The 21,681-nt window shown below is 33.3% G+C and overlaps 1 protein-coding gene across 2 annotated transcripts in view; it reads left to right on the top strand.

The window, feature by feature from the left end:
• The window catches only part of SPAG16 (sperm associated antigen 16), a 747,944-nt gene that overhangs the window by 372,428 nt on the left and 353,835 nt on the right, over positions 1 to 21,681 (top strand). For both annotated transcript variants that reach the window (XM_074312750.1, XM_074312756.1), the window contains one exon: positions 21,246 to 21,431. In XM_074312750.1, the coding sequence (XP_074168851.1) occupies positions 21,246 to 21,431 (186 nt within the window). The remainder of the gene's footprint in view (positions 1 to 21,245; positions 21,432 to 21,681) is intronic.

The raw sequence follows: 21,681 nt of genomic DNA on the forward strand, positions 1-21,681 counted from the left end.
TATGTATATACATATGTTATTGGTATTGGTAATTTTACTAAATTATTTAAAGGGAAGATTTACTCTGAATTATATGTTAGGGAAATAGTTAACTTCAGGCAAACATTTTAAGATTTATTCAAATGATCTATAAACCATAAAATCTAAACATGAAATAAATTATATTTAAAGTAAAGCCATGATCAGAACTTTCAGTCAAGATGGAGTAGGTAAACGCTGTGCTTGCCTCCTCCCATGACCACATCAAAATTAAAACTAAAGTACAGAGTAACCATTATTGAGAATCACCTGAGTTTAGCTGAACAGAAGTCCTATAACTAAAGACATACAGAAGAAGCTACATTGAAACTGGTAAGCAGGGAAGAATGTGGACGGTTAAGAATTGAAGGTGCATCTCAGCTGTGAAGATCCCCCCTGAGGAACAAGGGGTCCCAGTGCCACACCAAGCTCCCCAGCTCAGGGGCTCAGGGAATGTCCCCACAACTTCTGGCTGTGAAAACCAGCAGAGGCTGTGAATGAGAGAGATGGAGGGCTGCTAGAGTCCCAGGCATTCCTCGTAAGGGTCTCATGCATGGACTTACTGATGGACTTACTCGCTCTGAGCTCCAGTGCTAGGGCAGTGGCTCAAAATACACCAGGGATATACTGAGGGGAACTGAATTGTCTAGTTGCAGGATGAGGGCTGGAGGGGCAGCTTTCTCCTAGACAGAAGTGCAGGCAGAAGCCATTGTTCCTTTGTTGAGCCCTCCCCATACCCAGGTGGGTGCCATATCTGACTCTCCATCAACCTAGCTAATAGGGATGACCCAGCCCTACTGATTCGCTAAGATGCCACCCTACCCAACTTGTGGGCCTGCCAGATCAACTTCCAGTGACTTTTCCATACAGTCTGTCTTAGCTCATGCTACAGACTTTCCTAAGATCTCTCAGGAGTCCACAAACACCAAACAAGCAGAATCGTCTCAGCATGCCACATACATCTTGCTAAATGATTCCAAGCCTGGTACTAGTGGCAGCCAGGTTTGCAATGTAGCCTCTACCAGGCACCTCCAAGCCCAGCACAAGTGGCAACTATCTGCAGATCATTTATAGCTTAATGGACCTGCAAGACATAAGCAGTGACTGCCCTTGGCCACACCAATAGACCTTGGCCTGCACTAGAGCTCCTCTCAAGAGAACCCAGAATTTACACACCTGGTGGCCAGCTTCAGACCACCCCAGAGTACCACACAACCACCTCCACAAATGACACACCCAAAGGGTAGACTTGGCAGGCACCAGAGCCCTGCTAAAGTGAATCTTTCTCTGTAGGGTCAATACCTTCACAACAGCTCCTCCATTGTAGTCATGGCCAGTTCTCACAGCCAATCAGCCTAAGGGTCAGTCTCTCCCACTGATGTCACAACAGCAATAAAAGCTCAACTACAACAGACGTGCACACACAGTCCACACAAGGGACACTACTGGAGCACCCGGCCCAGGTGACTAGGGAGACTGCACCACCAGGCTCCCCTACTACATAGGCCAAGACTGAGAGACATAACAGATCTGCCTAATACACAGAGACAAACAGAGAGAGGCAGCCACCATGAGGAGACAAAGATATGTCCCAAACGAAAGAACAGGAGAAAGCTCCAGAAAAAGAACTACACAAAATGGAGGCTAGCACTCTACCAGGTACAGAATTCAAAACACTAATTATAAGGATGTTCACAGAACTTAGTGAGAACTTCAACAAAGAGATAGCCATCATAAAAAAGGATGTAGAAACCATAAAAAGAACCAGTCAGGAGTAAAGAATACAATAACTGCAATGCAGACTACACTAGAAGGAATCAACAGTGGATTAAATGAAACAGAGGATTGAATCAGTGATTTGGAAGACAAGGTAGCAGAAAGCACCTAATTGGAACAGCAAAAAGAAAAACGAAATTCGAAAAAATGAGGATAGTTTTAGTCACTGCTGATACAACATTAAGCATACTGACATTCGCATCATAGGGTACCAGAAGGAGAAGAGAGAGAGCAAAGGATAGAGAACCTATGTGAAGAATAATGATACAAGTCCAGGAAGCACAGAGTCCCAAACGAGATGAACCCAAAAAGACTGACATCAAGACACATCATAATTAAAATGCTAAAAGTTAAAGACAAAGAGAATCCTAAAATCAGTAAAAGAAAAGCATTCACTTTTAATGTACATGGATTAAATGTTCCAATGAAGACAATCAGATTGCTGAATGGATACGAAAACAAGACCTATACAAATGCTGCCTACAAGAGACTCACTTCAGATCGAAAGACACACACACGGAGAGTAAAGGGATGGAAAAGATATTTCATGAAAATGGAAACAAAAAAGTAAATCTGGGGTAGCAATACTTAGACAAAAGGGACTTTAAAACGAAGACTTTAACAAGAGCCAAAGAAGGACCAAGCAATTCTCCTTCTGGGTATTTATCTGAAGAAACCCAAAACACTAATTTGAAAAGACATATGTATTTGTATGTTCATTGCAGTGTTATTTACAATACCCAAGATATGGAAGAAACCTCTGTGCCCATTGATAGACTAATGGATAAAGGAGAAATACAATAGAATATTACTTTGCCATAAAAAATAATGAAATATTGCCATCTGCAACAACATGAATGAAAATACCTAGATGGGTGAAAAGGGGAAGGGATTAAGATGTACAGATTGTCACTTAGAAAGGTAGCCACAGGGATATAAAGTACAGCATAGGGAATGTAGTCAATAATATTCTCATAATAATGTATTGTGTCAAATGGGAATTAGACTTATCAGGATGATCACTTAGTAAGTTATATAACTGTATATGTTATACACCTGAAAGTAATATAATATTGTATGTCAGCAGTAATTGAAAAACAAAAAAGTATGTATTTTTTAAAAAAAATAATAAAGGCCATGATTGAGAGTTAGGCAAGAGAGAGAGAAAAATGCTGAGGATAAGGCCAATTGATTCCTAATGATTCTAGTGAAATGCTCACTAGACTAGATTACAAAAGGAGATTAGGAAGAAAACATTTCTTCCCTTACTCCTACAAGAAGAAAATGCTTATATATTCTTGTCTGTACAGAACAAAATAAAATCCACTTCATTGTATTGAAATACTATTTATATGAATGACCTATAATGATAGGCTGTATTTTTGCTTTAACATTTGTTCTTTTTATTCTTAACTAATTTTAGAGCACCATAAAATATTTATAAAGAACTGTAAAGGATTTAAAAAAGACCACACCTTAAATGTCTTTGTATTATAAATTACACAAGCATTATTTCCAATTCTAGGACAATTTTGCATTTTGATTACAATGTTAGTACATTACACTGTGCAAAGATAAAAACAAAGCATTTGCATCCAAAATATAAATTATAATTACCTCTAAAAATAAACAAAACATTTTAACTTTATTTATAAAGCAACGACCTAAATAACTTCAGTATAGGACATATCTTCTAAATGATACCTAAAATCCCAATGATTTACACTGCATATTTTATTACTCTGAGAAAACCCAGAAATATTATTTAGACATGTGGTTATATTAAACTACCAAGGAAAACTTATGCTAATGGTTATGATATTTCTTTGACCAGCAAAATAGATATATGCTTTTTTCCCAAATGAGTATCTTTCAGGATAGGGAAAAGAGTAGTGCTAAAAACAAACAGTTTCCTAAAATATATCTTATTATTATTTTTTTTAATTTAACATCTACTTATGTGAAGTAGTCTACCATGTCTGAAAGTTTCAGAATGACAAATGTTTTCGTGGGAAGTTTCTAATCTGTGAAATATATAGACTTTTGACCCAAATTTAATACTACTGCATTGTTGAGTATTTCATATACTTAATATAAAATTACATGTATATATATATATATATATATATATATATAATTTTTATATTAATTTATATATATATGTAATATCTGAATATAAAAATATTAAAAGTCCCCTATTATTTGAAAAAAAAAACACAAAATTGTCAAGGGGTAATTTTACTGAGTGCCAGGTAGTATATGCAGATCGAATAATTGTAACATGAATGCACTGAGATCATTAATTTGATTTGTAATTATATTCCTGAAAGTGCTATAATTTCAGTTCAAGTTCAGCAGACCAACATTAGCCATAAATTGATATCCTTCAGGCCACTTAAGCAATTTCAAGCCTTATAAATATTGGCAAGTTTAGTGAGAGGGACACTTTTTAGAAAATTTCTAAGCTAATGACTTCAGTGGCATCATTAAATGTCCAAAGGTTGTGTGAGGGGAAACCCGGAATATAGGAATGTGAAATATAAATACAAAAACTATCATGTTAAATCAAAAAGATCATATTAGTAAGTGATATTTTCCTTTCAGTAATCTTACTGTATTTCTCAGTAACTTTCAATTATTTATCAGTATTGTTCAGGATTTGAAAAGTGAGTAAATGTGTATGAGCTACAAAAGACTAATTAGTTATTAGTAAATAGTCTATTGTAAAACTGAGAAATCTCAAAGGTAGGTAATAAAATAAAAAATATTTCATTGCTTCCTTTCCAACTTGCATTATCTTCACAAAAAAATGCAATGATTTAGTCATGAATAATAGTTTAAAATGACTTTTATTTGTTATTTCTATTTATATTTCTTCAGTTATTTTCTTGACCATTATTCTGTGTGTAGACAAATTGCATCACGTCTTTTGTTAATTACCTATTTATTAATTTTTCATGTGGAATTATTTTCAACGTGACTCAACCATGTATAATTCAAGTATGTTTCTCTTTTTATGAAATATGAGTCACATTTTATTTTACTTGTATATTTTTTCTTTTAGTTAAATTTTAGTATATTGAACTTTGGAGCTTGTAGTGTTTGTCAACATTTTTGGGGAGGATGGAGTGATTTTTTTTTTTTTTTCTATAAATGTAGAGCTCAGAAAGTTATCAGTCACACTTACAATTTGGTTAATATTCAATTACATTTCTAGTTTCCCAGTGACTGTATTTTTTTACAGTTGATTTAAGTTTACAACAGCATTGAGAGGGATGTACAGAGATTTCCAACATACCCCATGCCCCAACACATCCATAGCCTCTCCCATTATCTACATCAGTTACCATAATTTTATATATAAATATAATTTTATATATATATGTTTGTTTACTAAAAATTAACCTACACTGACACATTATAATCCCCTAAAATCTAAGGTGTACCTTAGGGTTTACTCTTGTACATTCTATGAGTTTGGACAAAGTTTAATGACATATATTCATTACTGTAATATCATACCGAGTATTTTCACTGCCCTAAACATCCTAGTGCTGTCTATTCATCTCTCCCCACCTGGCAGACCCTGCAGCCACTGATCTTTTTATTGTCTCCATAGTTTTGCCTTTTGCAGAATATCATATAGTAGTTGGAAACATACAGTTTGGCTTTTCAGACTGGCTGCTTTCACTTAACAATATTCATTTAATGTTCCTCCATGTATTGTCATGGCTTGATAGATCATTTCTTTTTAGCATTGAATAATATCCCATTGTCTGGAGGTACCAAAGTTTATTTATCCATTCACTACTGAAGGCCATCTTGGTTGCTTCTACTTTTTGGCAATTTTGAATAAAGGTGCTCTAAACATTCATTCTTCTTCTGTGCTCTAAACATTCATTCAAGTTCTTCTGTGGACATGTTTTCAACTCCCGTGAATAAATACCAAGGAATGAGATTGCTGGATTGTATGGTAACAGTATGTCTAGTTTTGTAAGAAACCACTAAACTATCTTCCAAAATGGCTGTACCATTTTTCATCTCTACTGCCAACACGTGAGAGTTTGTGTTGCTCCACATCCTTTCCAGGATTTGCTGTTGTCAGTGTTCTGGATTTTGACCATTTTAATGAGATGCGTAGTGGTATCTCACTGTTGTTTTAATTTGCATTTCCCCGATGATGTATGTAGAACATCTTTTCATATGCTTATTTGGCATCTTTATATCTTCTATGGCCCATTTTAAAATAAAGTTGTTTTCTTATTGTTGAGTTTTAAGAGTTCATTGTATATTTTCAGTAATAGTCCTTCATCAGATGTGTCTTTTGCGAATACTTTTTTCCCAGTCTGTTTCTTCTCTTGACATTATCTTTTGCAGGGCAGAAGCTTCTAATTTTAGTGAAATATAGCTAATCTTTTATTTCTCTAATGGAACATGTCTAGTGTTGTATCTAAAAAGGCACCACCATACCCAAGGTCACCTAAGTTTTCTTCCATATGTTATCTTCTAGGTGTTTTATAGTTTAGCATTTTACATTTAGGTCTGTGATCCATTTTGAGTGAATCTTTATGAAGGTTGCGAGATCTGTGTCAAGATTCATTTTTGGTATGTGGATGTCTAGTTGATTCAGCTCCTTTGTTCCATTATACCGTCCTTATTCCTTTGTCAAAGATGAGTTGACTGTATTTATGGGTGTCTAGTTCAGGGCTTTCTATCGTGTTCTATTGATCTATTTGTCTGTTCTTTCACCAATACCACACTGTCTTGATTACTGTATCTTTAGCATAAGTCTTTAGTTGGGTAGTGTCCGTCCTCCAACTATGTTCTTCTTCAGTATTGTTTTATCAATATTGTTTTAAAAGTGCTATCCTAGGACTTTTGCTTCTCTATATAAACTTTAGAATCAATTTGTCAATATCCACAAAATCATTTGTTGGGATATTGATTGGGGTTGCATTAAATCTATAGGTAAGTTAGAAAGAACTGACATCTTGACAATATTGAGTCATCTTATCTACGAACATGGGATATCTTTACAATCATTTAGATCCTTAATTTTCTTCATCAGAATTGTGTAGTATTACTCCTATAGCTCTTGTATATATTCTGTTAGATTTATACCTTTGCATTTCATTTTTTGTGTTGTTTGGTGTATTTTTAAATCATGTATTCTTCAGAGTATTTCTGAATTTTAACTTGTTTTCTTTAATTTTTAGATTGATATTTTTCTTACTAGTTTAATTTTTATCTTTGAAATACAACTATATACACAAAATATAAATTAAAAGGCAGAATAGCTTAATTTTATGTATGCCTATTTATGATATTAATGAGACACCATTATGAGTCTCAAATAGTGCCAAATATAAATATAGTTTTAAAATCTATTTATGAGAACTTTGAATAGGAACTAAAATGAAGAAGCATGTCATTTGTATGCCAAATGTATCAGTCCTCTCAATAGCCAGAGATGAATATAATAAGTAATATTTTACAGTTTCTAAAGTGCTTTTGTCACTGTTACATTTTTGTCATTGTTACCAATCACATCATTCATGTAGCTAGATCTTTAGTTAGAGCCAGTCTGGTATTATCTGACCCTACATTGGCACTTAAATTCATATTCTTCAACTCTCTATGAAACATGCTTAGAATTCCTTTGTTGGCATTTAAAGGAGAAAGGTGATTAAAAATAATATAATTATGCATAATTTGATATAATGAATAGTACATTAACGTTGGTGCATATTTGGCTATGCTTTATAGCCCAAGTGCTTGATAATAATAATAAGGGACTGTTTGGTTCTAATGCTGCTTCTTATAACTGCTATGTTTCTGCACTCTTTACTTTGAATCTTGCAATAGTATTTTAAACTTCCTATTTCTTTGTACCCAGTTAGTTTTTTTATTTATGACTTTGCTTTTTTTAATATGTTTAAAAATAAGATCCCCCTTTCTTTTTGTTTCTGCCTTCCCATTATTTCCTTGAACTTTCAATGTTATAGTATTTCATTTTCTATCTTCAAATGATGTACGTCTAATTTCTAATTCCAGCTTCTGCTGTAGCTAACTGCTGCATAGCCAGAAATTTAGTCCTTACACGGAGTGATTACATGGTGAGGGTTCACATTTTATCCTGCTCACAAAATTTCATTTTTTCTAGGAGAAAGTGTTGACTTCCTAGAGGATGGCAAAAAGAGCAGTCATCCTTCTAAAAAAAAATTCATTTGCTGTCCCTGAGTTATTATTTAAAAAAAAAAAAAAAGTTATTTCTTTAAAGCAGCATGCGCTATGAAAGTGACAAACCTTTAAAGGCTATTATATAGGTACACACAAATTTCACTTCTCAGTGTCCACAGTTGCTTTGGGGGTTATATTTTGGCAAACATCTTTAGTATTATCCCCACTAAGGAATTAGAGTAGGAAGGTATCATTTTTTTCTTTTATGAATGAGAAGACTAATCTTCAGCAAAACTGTTTCACAAGCCACAGAGCTCTTAAATGGCAAACACATGACTACAATATGATTTCTAACTTCTGCTAATACTCTAGTTTACCTTATTTCCAGAATAGCTAAGAGCTATTGAGTACTATGTTTAGTATGCATACAGATCTAATTTACTTATGCTTCTGAACTTGAGGTATAGAACTCACCCTGTTAGGAAGTACACTAATATCTCCTCTGATGTCTGTTACATCCTTGGTAAATAGTACAGCCTGGTAAAGGATATCTGATCTATGAAGACTTGGAAAATTCAGATGGGATCTGTGCTGTTTTTCTTGAGTTTATTAGAAATGTGATGGAGAGCCTGCTGAGATCAGATCTGTTGTTCCCCTACGTACTCCACTGATTTTATGGTGAAACACATGATACTCTCAGACCAACAAAGCATTTTAGTGATTATAAAATCTTTGAAAGGAAATTAGAGGACTTTCTGTTGTTACCATTATCTTTCTCTTATCTACACTTTCAGGGACAGAAGTACAGGAGAGGTAAACAGCTGGCTTTAAACATGGTGTAAATTAATGGAGTTTGGATTTCTGAAAAGCAGCTTCATAAACTGAAATTCTCAGTTGAGTTCCCAGGTAGAAATACAGTATAGCTCAGAATAATAGAAACAGCTATGTTTGTCCTGAAACAAACCGATCTTATCAGAAGATCTGCAACCTGACTGTGACTCTGGTCATTAGGAAAAATAGGTCTGTTTTGGAAAGGAAATGAAAATTTGAAAATGAAACACGTGAAGTAATTAGTGAAAGAGTAAGAAAGAGTAATGCCTCAGAGAATGGAAATCAAGCAAAGTGAATCTCATATTTTAATATGTGGGTATACATATGATTTTATATTTATTACCAAGATTTAAAGAGATAGGATATAAGATTGGAATATAATGAAATGCCCTGTTCAATAGAAATAGACCAGTCGTGAGTCTAGGTAGAGTAGATACACAGATTCTTAGGTCTTTTTGTACCCCTAAAGTGGAAGTAACATGAGAAGGATATTTGGATAACAAAAAAAGGAGATGAATAGATTGTCATTTCTAGGACATGATAGCTTTCCTCCTCTACTCTGAAGGCTACTGAGTGAAAGAGGGATAATGTAAATTCTGAATGATGCCAAGTATTGTAACTAACTTTAATGAGGGGAAGTTTTATATAGAAGAAAGTAAGCTAAATAAAAGATTTTCTAACAGAGCTACTCAAAACCAAATGAACTGGGCTTTCTGCAGTTTTCATTAGAGGAATGTGCAACGAAATGGTAGACTATCAGTAGAAATAATTTAAATGAGTGGTGTATTATTAGATTAGGGCTGGATTTAAGGGCTCTTCCAGCCTTGAGATTCTAGAATTTTGTGATAACCTGAATTCACTTTAACCAAGCTAATTTCGAATGTGTCCCAATTATCGTTATAATACTGCCAATTATTTTAAAATAATCTTATATTATACCAGAAACAGAAGCATTACTCCTTTTGGAACCACAGAAATATCCTGCTTATGTTTATTGTAAGGCTTTCAGACAGTGTGGCTTTAGCAGATGTGGGTCATGAAAAAAATCTGAGTCCAAGATTGAATGTTCCTCCCCAAACATGCAAGGAAAATATTGTTTCTAATTACACTTTCCAGACTGAGTGTTGAGAATGGTTATTTGGAAAATATTATCCCAGTTTCACTTATAACTTTCATCAGTCCATGAAAAGCAGTTATCTTCACTACACTTCTTGTCTTATTGAAACTTTGTACAACAGCTCTTAGTATAAAAGAAGAGACTGCTAAGAAAGTATTTCATTCTATGTTTAGTAATTGGTTACAGGTAATGAAATATTCATCCTACCTGGATTGACCTTGAATATTTTGTCATATCACTTCTCCTAAGACTTGATCTCAGCATAACACCTACATATTTTGGTTACCATTTATTCCTGAAAGTCAGCATAGATTTCACTGAAAAATTCTACAATTCAAGATTTTTCGAAAGTCAGATCAGAGGTCAAAACAAGATAAAGAAGCAGCAATATCAAGTGCTGAGGGTGGCATTTCTCTAGCAAATGGCATGTCCTCATTACAATTTAGACTTGGGAAAAATCCTTCATCTAAGTGAAAAAGACAAGCATTAGATTAAGACTTAGCCTTGAGAATCATTTACCAAAATCTGGAAATGACTATAATTATACAAAGTATAGATCTCAAAATAATTAAGTTCAATAATTAAGTATAAGCCTATAATAGAAATCACTGTCAATTCTCTAACACATTTTCTGTTTGTTCTCCAACAATCTGGTCTTTATCACGTTCCCAGAGTTATCCCCCTAAAATTAATATCCGATTACTTTTCCAACTCCTCTTAAAACCCTTTAATCTCTCCTCATAGCCTATAGATTAAAACTCGTTAGGACTGTAGAAAAGGCCTTCTATTATTTGATTGTTTATCTATTTAGCCTAATTTTCTATTCTTCTTCTTTTCTTGAATGCAAGATGATTTAAATTCTCTGAATATGCCACACTTTCCACACACGGACCATTCATCCTTTTTCCTTTTCTGTGTTCACATTGTTAACACCTGCTTATACGTATAGATTTTATTCAGATGTATTCACCTATTTAAAACTTTCATGACTGCCTTCCAAGCCTAGAAAATTGGTTATACCCTTCTCTGTCCTATCACTCTATCCTGTATGTCATGTATTAAAATACTAATGAAAATATTTAAAATAATTGGTTATATATTCATACAACCTATTAGACCATGAGGTCCTTAAGGGCAGAGTTTATTTCAATTATCTTTCTATTCCTAGCACATAGTACATTTTGAGAGTTTTAAATTATATTTTATATCATACATTTTCCAAAGGAATTTAGGGAACTTGCAAATATAAGAAGACACATTTCTAAGAGATAATTACGGTGAAGGATAACTTAAAATAGGTAAAATAAGGTGAAGCTAGCTGTCAAGTTAATACATAAAATGCATGTAATCTACCTTAAATCCTTTCTATTAGAAGTTGGTTATATGGACATTCATTAATTAATAAAAAACATAACACAATGCTATTTTTTTTAACAGTGCTAGAGGAGAGCTTTGTCTTTGGAACTAAGTATTTAACAGTCAACAGAAGGAAGTAGAACTAGTCAGCTATGTGATTTCCATTGTCTTTAAAACAACTCATCTCAAGCTGTTCAGTAGCAACACAATGACTGCAGCTATTAAGGACTAAATGGCATTTCACCACTGGGTCCATTTTAAAAGTATATGATACTCTTGTGGAATATGTAATCTACTGAGCAATCTCCTCGACAGCAACCTTTCAATCACACAGATTTTCATAGTGTTGTGTCTTATAACTTTTTTTATTGCCAGGCAGGTGAATGAAACCACAGGTAACTTAGTAAAAGCAATTCTACGGTGGGGAAGGAGAAGTGGAAAAAGTGATCTTTGAATATATATACAAACTTCTAATTCTTATAATTTAATCCAAAGGCAAAACATGTAAAGAATTTGAGGAATATGTGTGCTTTATATCTTTCATATCCTTTATATCCCTGGTATGTAGTAGATACTCAGGAGTAATTGCATAAATCAATGAACTTTAAAAACACAGTAATCTAGTTATAACATAGAACTGGTGGGTAGAGACTCAACACTATCTAAGAGGTTGGGTTGTAAATATTTCCTTGATATGTAAGCAGACTTGGTGATTTGCAAGGCAAGTGGAATACAGAGGAGGCCTGTTGTACAGGGCAAAGGAATCATTCTCAAGAAAGGGCAGCTTCCCTGCTCCATGGACCACGTGAACACACGGGCTTTGGAAATGGACAGCTCTTGCCTCTGGTGCCCTGAGAAAGAGGCCTGGCTCCTGGTCTGAATGAGAATGAAACATCTCCTGGTGCTTTGCGAAAAAGGGGGCAAGAGCTGTGTCTTCACATTTTAGGCCCAGAGAGATGATAATTTTAAACTCTGCAAGATAGCAGAATTGAGACTGTTAGTAAACAGTATATTTTTTGTAAGAACCAGATTCAGGCAGGGTATGGAATCTAATGTAAAGGCATTCATTAGCTGTGGATATACCAAATAGTAAAGAACTGGGTAAAGCAGAGGTCCACAAAACTGTGAGATCATGAGGAGAACAGAAAACAAAGAAGAGATATCAGTAAAATACACAGTAAATTAATAGTGATAAGTGCTACTGAAAAGAAAAAAAGAAAACGGAGAGTCACTGGTGAGATTGCATTTTAGCTAGGCCTCCTTTGATGTGTCTTTCTGTAAAGTCCTAAAGAAAGGGACGGAATCAGTCATTGATTTTCTGGAAAAGAACATTCCTGGAAGAAAGAACAACAAGCCCAAAGGCTTTCTGTAGCTAGAGAGGGAGGGAGAGAAGGGAAAGAGCAGTAGGAGTAGAGATCAGAGTGGTAACTAGGTGGGTGGCAGGTGGACCACGTGGGCTCTTATTTCATCATTTGGATTTCAGTTTTTACTCTGGGGCCTGCGAAACCATTGGAGGATTTTGAGCAGAGGAGCAGCAAGGACAGGATCCTTTAGGCTTCTGTAGTGATAAAAGATTTTAGAGGAACAAAGGCAGGAGCAGTTAGGAGGCTACTGGTATAATTCAGACTTAATGGTGGAATGTGCTACACTAACTTTACTCTTTGTTAAATGCCCTATTGTGATGCTCTAAAGACTCAATGCAGTTGACTTTCACTAGGAATTGAAGATATATTATTTCTGCAACTCATTTTATGTGAGCTAGTTTTTTATTCATGGAATTTATTTATGGTCTTCATCTTTCCAAAAAGTATATGATGTGGTTGGGGGATATGCTGTTTTCCTGAGGCTATCTGATAATGTCATCCAATGTGATCTGAAGTTTTATATGTATAAAATCTTGGGCAAAATTCGGAAGGAAATAATTTATTATATCATGAAATCAAGTTTCTTTAAGAAAATAAATATCCAAATAAAGTATGCAGTAGTAAAACGGGGCATAGGATCCATTTGCCTACATTTTTCTTTGTATTTATAAACCCTGAAGAATTATCTGTTAGAAACAAAACTGTGTCATATTTATAATTGTATTTTATTTATTAATTTATAGATTCAATAGTTATTTATTGAGAGTCCCTCTGTGCTAAGTATGATGCTAAGTAGGATGCAGCAGTGAATAAAAAATAATAATTCCTGCCGTCATATACGGAGGATGCCAAAAAAATGTAAGAAAGGAAAAAAAAACCTGTATTAAAATTGTAATACTTAATATATACCAATAACAAAAGATGAACACAAGTCACGTTTGACTTCTGTACTTACAAGAGGAACTCAAAGTGGTTACCAGCAGCATAATTTTAATAGTTTTTTCCTTTCTTAAAATGTGTATACATTTTCTTTTGGAACCCTCTCTGTTACCTTCTATTGACAGAGACAATAAATAAAGTAAGTGATATATAGTTTAACATATGGATAAAAATAACACAGTGAGGGGAAGCAGTGGGAAGCAAAAAATTTGTGGTGATGCAATATTTTAAGTGAGATTGTCAGAGATGTCCTTCATGGTAAGGTAAGGTTAAAGAAAAGGTCTTTAACTGAAGTCATAGAGCAAGCCATGGGAATATCCAGGGTGGATAGCATCCCAGTGCCAGAAGAAGAGTATGCACATGTCCTGAAGTGAGCATGCTCAGTGTGTTTGATCAACACAGGAGGACACTGGACTGAGTTGTCTAGTACAGTATCTGTACTAATTGTGAAATGGATGTATGAATCTCCTAGTCTCGAAATCTCTCAGAACTTAGGCTAAATTCCAAATACCTTGCCTTTGCCAAGAAGGCCTGGAGTGGTCTGGCCCCTCCAACATGTCAGGTCTCCATTTGCACATCTGCACTACTCTCACACCACCATCCATTCCCCACCTCCCCTAGCCCGCAATACTGCACTGACCTTTCAGCTTCTTGAGCAAGTCATTCGTGCCCTTCTCAGGGCCTGCACCCTGCACGTTGTGCTCTCCTCTTCTTAGAACATTGGGTCAAAAGAAAGAATATGAAAAGAAAATGTCACATGAAGAGGTCTTGAGATAGCTGGGAAAATTTGAGATTTAATATCCTGAAATTTTTTTCTAAACAAAGACCTAAGTTATGCATAGAAACTTATTTTTGAAAAAGAATGAGAACAGCATTTTAGTAACTATGATTCTATATTAAAATATCATGATTAGCCAAGGCTGTGTATTTCAAGAATATCCAATTGTAATGTATCACATACATACACGTATATGGTTGACAACTACAGAATATCCAGAAGCATGTTAATGCAGTAAGAAAACTAAATAATAAAATAATCCCAAAGACAAATTGATACTTGAACATTTGAAGGCATTCTAGGGGCATTGCTATCTTATTCCAGGGTGACACCATTACTCATGATCTCCACATAAAGTTTCATAAACTCACCTACCAATTTTTTTTGCATCTACAGCCCGATTACATAAATGCAAAGGATTAAACAGAATAAAAAGAATTAGTACTTTTGTAATTCTACATTTTCTTTCCTCTCTACCAAGATACCTTGCTATACATAACTTGTTTATATATGCAACCCAAATTATGTATGACATGCAGCCAGCCCCTCTGTATCAAAGGCCAAGGGTTTACAGTAACTTGTATAAGAGAATTTTCAGCCATTTTTCTTTCAACTTTTAAAGTGTGGGGGACTAAAAAAAATGGGCACGCTAAATGTATCTCAAATGTGTCTTAATTCTAAATGTGAGCTTTTCTAATATAAATTATGAGCTCAGTGAAACGAAAATTATATTTTTACCTATGCAAAGAAAGTGAGTGAAATATTTAATTTAACTAGATTTTGGTTATATGTTATTCTGCTATATAACACATTACATTTTCTATGGTAACTGAGGACATTGTGACTGATGGTCCCTTTATAAATTCAGATAGTCCTGTTGAATAGTCACAGATAGTTGAAACTGCAATCTAATGGCAGTAATGATTTTACTCCACTATTTATGGAAATACGAATCATCAATTCCATATAAAAAATGACCTAGAGATCACAAGACAATCTTTTTATAAAATAATCTTAAGTTGGAGTAGTGCCTAGAATTAAAATGTGCTGTTTGAAGAATTCTCTTATTTGATCTTCAACATTTTATGTTATATTGAGCAGAACTTATCCATATTTTCAAATAAAGATAATGAAGTTAAGAGATGTTAAATGTATATGTTAAAGGGCCTATCCAAGGTCACATGGGTTGCCTAGCCGAGCAGAATGAGAAGGCAACCAAGTGTTCTTGCTTCTGTACTTTCCACTTCCTATTTTGTGAAACAAGAGGCCTTGAATCTGTTCCATCCCTCTCATGAAACACTTTAGCACATTTCTTAAAAACAAGTAATTAGTGTCAATGTGGAACTTGTAATATATTTAGTTCTCAAAACTGTGGTCATTTTCAACAGTAACAAACTCTAATAGTTCTGTAGTTATCTGCTAAAGTCTGAAAAATGTCAATAATTTGCATAAAGAACATGCAAAATATGGAATAAAACAATTACAGGAAATATAAAGTATTTCTAAATATAATTGATCCATATATTGCTTACTATTTGCAATGCATAAGTTTGCTTGACCCAAACAAATTTGACATAATGTATTTGTTCATAATCTGCAAAAAAATCATATTGATATAACATTTTTATGAAAAATAAATGTAATTCCCAAACAGAAAAAAAAAATAGGAAAGAATGACACTACTTTGTACTTTCGTAAAATCCCCTCAGTATCTGGCTTAATAGATTATCATTTTGAAGGAACTCTTTGTATCTTTTTTTCAGCCTTCACCAAGATTTATTTATTTTATTAGTTTCTTCAAGCACAACTCTGAGCTTTATTGATCTTCCATTATAGTTTATAGTATATTTTTTTCTAAACTTAAAATCTCATGCTTAGCAGAACAATTTTGAGGCTGTCTTTTTTTCATTATAAGGAGGTAAAAAAAAATCTAAGGTGCTTTCAAAATACTATTTTTATTTCACTTCATAGTTTTGATATGTTGTTTTTTCATTCAGGTTTAATATTTGCAAACATCCACTATTATTTCTCCTTGGATATGTAGGTTATTTAAAACTGCGTTTTAAAATGAACACATATATAGGTTTTAAAAACATATAATTTTGTTGTTCATTTATGCCAATTGACTTCCAATGAGAAAATATAAAATTATGTTAAATTTGTTAAGACTTGCTTTATAGCTTATTTTCTGTTTTCATAAGTGTTCCATATATGCTTCAGAATAATGTGTAGCCCTCATTATTTGATAAAGGATTTTATAAATGGCCGTTAAAATATGTAATTTTAATTCCTTAAATATTCCATATCTTTATTTATATTTTGAATTAGAAAAATAAATTGAGAGAGGTGTGTAAATCTTTCACGTTGACAATAGGTTGGTCATTTTTGTTTTTATGGTTCTAACATTGTTACTTTTAGTTAAGATGCATTTAGTATTTTTATATAATTTAGTTTTTAACCCTTTCTAGGAATGAAACATTTTATCTTTATATAGGAACTCTTTTTATCCCTAATAACACATTTTGCCCTGATGTCTTTTTTGTCTGACGTTAATATATCTACCTCATCTTTATTTTTATTTTCTTTAGCTAGGTATCTATTTTTCATCTCTTATACTTTCAATCTTTGTGTGTTTTTAGGAGTTTTCATGTGCCTCATGTAAACAACATATTGCTGAATTGTTTCCTTTTTAGCCAAACTGAAAAATTTTTGTCTTTTAACTTACAATTTAGTTCATTTGTATTTATTAGTATTATTATGTTTGAATTTTTTTCTAGTGTCTTTTTTCTTTTGTTTGTTTTCTATGTGTACCATTTATCATAGTGCTTTTTTCCCTCCTTTCTTGCTTTATTTTGGATTTATGTTTATAATTTGGATAGATGTTTATAATTGTTTGCTTTTCTTACCCATTTATTTTTACTTATACAGGTCTAGAAGGTATATACTTTATTCCTGTTCTTGTAATGGTTACCCTTGACATTTTACTATCCAGACTTAACAAAGTTTAAAACGTATCAGTGTATTTACCTTCTCTTCTGAACAACACAGGAACATTATTGTCAATATTATCGTTGTTGTTTTTTATTTTTATTTTTTCAAGCACTATTTATGTACACACATATTTGAATATATTGGCATGTTTGCCAGAGTCTTTGCTCACCATTCCTTCATTTCAGATCTTCCTTCTAGGATTTTAAAATTTTTCTCTGAAATATACGTGGTAGTTCCTATAGGGAGAACTGCTTTATTTAGTGGAAGCAATTTTTATTTGCCTGTGTTTTGAGAAAGATGTTTGATAGATCTAGAGTAACATTATTTTCTCTTAGCTCCTTGAAGAAATTCAGAATCTTCCACTTGCTAGCTTGCTGATGTTGTTCAAATGATTTGAAGATAATGATGGTGCCCATCCTATAGGATGGTTGTAAGGATTAAATATATGGAATGTACTTAGTTGGGTTCTATCACATATTTATTAAGCACTGTGTAAATAAATAACCTTTGCTTCTAATTTTTTCCTCTTTTCCTTATTCTTCTCATTATAATTATTGTTGCCCATGGTGCTCTGAAGTTGATGAAAATTTATCTAAGATTTATTTTTGTTTACACTGTTTATCCTCCTTGGTATACAGTTTTCTTCCTGAATCTATGGTTCTAAGTCTTGAATTTTCTAGTTTCTGTAAATTCTCAACCTTTAATTCTTTGATTTTGTATGTGTCCCTTTATACCATTCTCTTCTGAGGTTTTGATAAGGAAAAAAATGAAATATATATATATATATATATATATATATATATATATATTTTTTTTTTTTTTTTTTTTTTCCTATCATTAACTTATTTACTGTTATGGACTGAATGTCTGTATCCCCCCACCCCCCAAAAATTTTTGTATTGTGTAGCCATAACTCCTGATATGATGCTATAAGGAAGTGGGAGCTTTGGGAGATATTTAGGTTTAAATGAGGACATGACAATGGAACCCCATGATGAGATTTTTGTCCTTATAAAAAGAGGAATACACACCAGAGCTTCTTCTCTTTCTGATATGTAAGAACACAGAAAGAAGACAACCATCTGCAAGCCAGGAAGAGGGCCCTTACCATGAACCACATTGACCAACACCTTGATGTTGGACTTTCCAGCCTCCAGAACTGTGAAAAATACATTTTTGTTGTTTAAGACACCAGTCTATTGTATTTTGTTATAGCAGACCAAGCAGACTAAGACATTTTTTTATTTCCTGATCTATTTATACTCTAATAGTCTTTTCACATTTATCTTCTAATTTATTTACTGTCTTTTGCTATGTCTACTCTGCTATTTTACTTATCCACTGGTTTGTTAATTTCAAAAAAAAATATGTTATTTTTTGAAATTTCTAAATGCTCTATTTTTTTCAGATCTGATTCATTTCATAATACTGTGTTGTTTGATAATTTTTATTTCATTATTTCTTTATACATTTCATTCATATTTATATGTTGTACCTTATAGTTACAACAACTAGGGTCCTTCATGACGTAAGTCTTTGTTAATTTAATCAGCTCACTCTCAGTCATGGCTTTCTTTTTCTCATTGTTTGGTACGTTTTTTTTTTTTTGTAAGCTCATGTTTGGTTGACTTTTATCTCTGGAATGCTGAGAGCCTACATTAATTAGAATGATGTAGTCCATATATTAAGAACATGGACCCGCTTTTGCTCTTTTTGAGGGGTTGTCTTCTCCTATCTGTGGAGCTGAGGGAAACCATGACTTTTTCATGAACTAGAGCATCTTTTGAATCTTAGTTCACCATTTTTTCTTACTCTCACCCCTCAAAGATGTTGTTATTTTCCTGTGAACCAAAAGCGTAGAGTTATCCGTATTTCAAATTATGCTTTTTAAAAATGAAAACATTTCAAAGAAATTTAGAAATTCATATTCTGTATATTTTGGATTTGGTTGAGTTCATACATGTGAGCAAACTTATGAGAATATTGTTTATGTCTATTGTTGACTAAGTATCAGTTTGTGGCACTTTTAAAGGGTATTACAACTGCTGTATTCCAGTTGTAGTTATTTCTATTGTGATTTTTATTTGTCTTGTCACATAGTTTTAAAGCAAGAGAGAAGTATGTAAAAGTTATAGGAAAGTGTATTTCAGCCACAGGCAGAAATATACCACAGCAATTCTTATCCTAGAGCAAGACTAATGTCTATTATAGCATGCTAGCCTATCAGAAAGATTTGAGAAAGAGGCACAGTTAAATTATTTTTTATTTCTATGTTTATTTGGATATTTATAGAAAATTGCATTTGGTCTTTAATATTAGAAAGTAAAATTTTGAATGGGAAAATAGAAAACAGCTACAAAAGGACAGTTTTTAATATCTATCTAAAGGACTACCTGTAATATAGTAATTTTTCTCAACTCTGTTAACTTGAAAAATAAAATAGATATCATTTTATAACTTACTGAAAACTTCTTCATTCTATAATCCACCTTTTCTGCAGTACCTTTAAATTCTCCCTCTCCAGTGTTTGTTTCTCTTATGCACGTTAAACATTGAATTCACTCGGCATAAAAATAAGCAAAAAAAAAGCAAGCAAGCAAAACATTTGTCTTGATCCTGCTATTTCCTCTCTTAGCAATAATGGGCACATTTTCTTCTTCATTTACAGCATAATTTCATTCATTCATTCAAATATTTATTCTGGAAACATTTACTGAGCATGTCAATTGGTCAGTCATGATACTTGATGCTGTACAAACAAAGAGAAGAAACACAGTTCTCCATCAAAAACACAGGGAAGGAGGAGAAGTAAGCAGTTTATTATATTCAGTGAGAGAAATGTTACTAAGAGAACATATACCGTGTTTCCCCAATAATAAGAGCTATAGCCAGACAATCAGCTCTAATGCATCTTGTGGAACAAAAATTAATATAAGACCCGGTCTTATTTTACTATAATATAAGACCGGGTCTTATATAATATAATATAATGTATTATAACATAATATAATTCATATAATACAATACTGGGTCTTATATTGATTTTTGCTCCAAAAGATGCATTAGAGCTGATTGTCCAGCTAGGTCTTATTTTTGGGGAAACACGGTAAAACGATCATGAAATGCAGGAGGATGTGAAGTTGATGGAACTGAAATTTTCTTGCCGTTGATATTTTACCAAAGCAAGCCCAGCTATTTTTGCTTGTGTCGTTGATACCCATTCATTTCTTAAACTAGATTGTGTGTCCACCACTTGAGAGCCACAGCATCTACTAATGACTTAAATGGAAAATCCAATGACTTCCTTTCTCAACCACCCAGCACTTCAAAATTTTTCGTCTCTCAAGATTTAGTTCAAAAGCCCCCTCATTCTGATTTATTTTTTTCCTTCATCATGTAAACAGTAATCTTGAAACAGTTTGTTAAGACAAATATAAGTGATGCCGACCTACTGTTTTGTATTGTATTGTTTTTTTCAAATTACTTAACCTACATCTACTCGTAAATCATCTTCATTTGAAGCTACATCATCCGCAGGGCCTAACACATAGCCCTAAACCCAACACATACTACATATATGTATATACATATATATACACACACACACACACACACACACACACACACACACACTGATTTAATGAATTCATCTAGAAGAATATAAGAGAATTAATCTAGAAATTGTGCAACTCTCATCAATTTGAATTACTAAACAATACAAGTAAGTATATAATTGTTTAGGCTTAAGATAATAAAATTCAGGCATTTGGATAAGCCATGAAAAGTAAAAATAACTCAGAAACACACACACGCAAATTACTCACAGAGTACAACCATTTAAAAAATAAATTGTAATTTTTTTTTGACACATACATTTTCATGTTTTTCCAAACAGTGGCAACAAATTGGCTACTGCAAGTGGTGACACTACAGTTAAATTATGGAACCTGTCTAAAGGCAATTGCCTTTTGACCTTCGAAGGACATGGCCATGCGGTATGGTCCTGTACGTGGCACACCTGTGGTGATTTTGTGGCATCTTCATCCTTGGATACCACGAGTAAAATCTGGGATGTTAATAGGTAAGAAATACTTTAAACATTATTAACCCTCTATGTTGATAAATATGCACCAGTAATGTTTGTTTGTTTGTTTGTTTGTTTGTTTTATCCCTCAGTGCTACCACTGGGAAACACTTTTCTTTAAAATTCTTAGTTGATAAAATTATAGAGAGCTACTTAAATAATCTCTGTGAAATCCACTTCTAACTTCATTAATCTTTGTTGATATAATGAATCCTTTCTAAATGTAGGTATCAAGATCAAGCGATAT

The sequence above is a fragment of the Rhinolophus sinicus genome, linkage group LG01, assembly GCF_036562045.2.
Source record: "Rhinolophus sinicus isolate RSC01 linkage group LG01, ASM3656204v1, whole genome shotgun sequence".
NCBI lineage: Eukaryota > Metazoa > Chordata > Mammalia > Chiroptera > Rhinolophidae > Rhinolophus > Rhinolophus sinicus.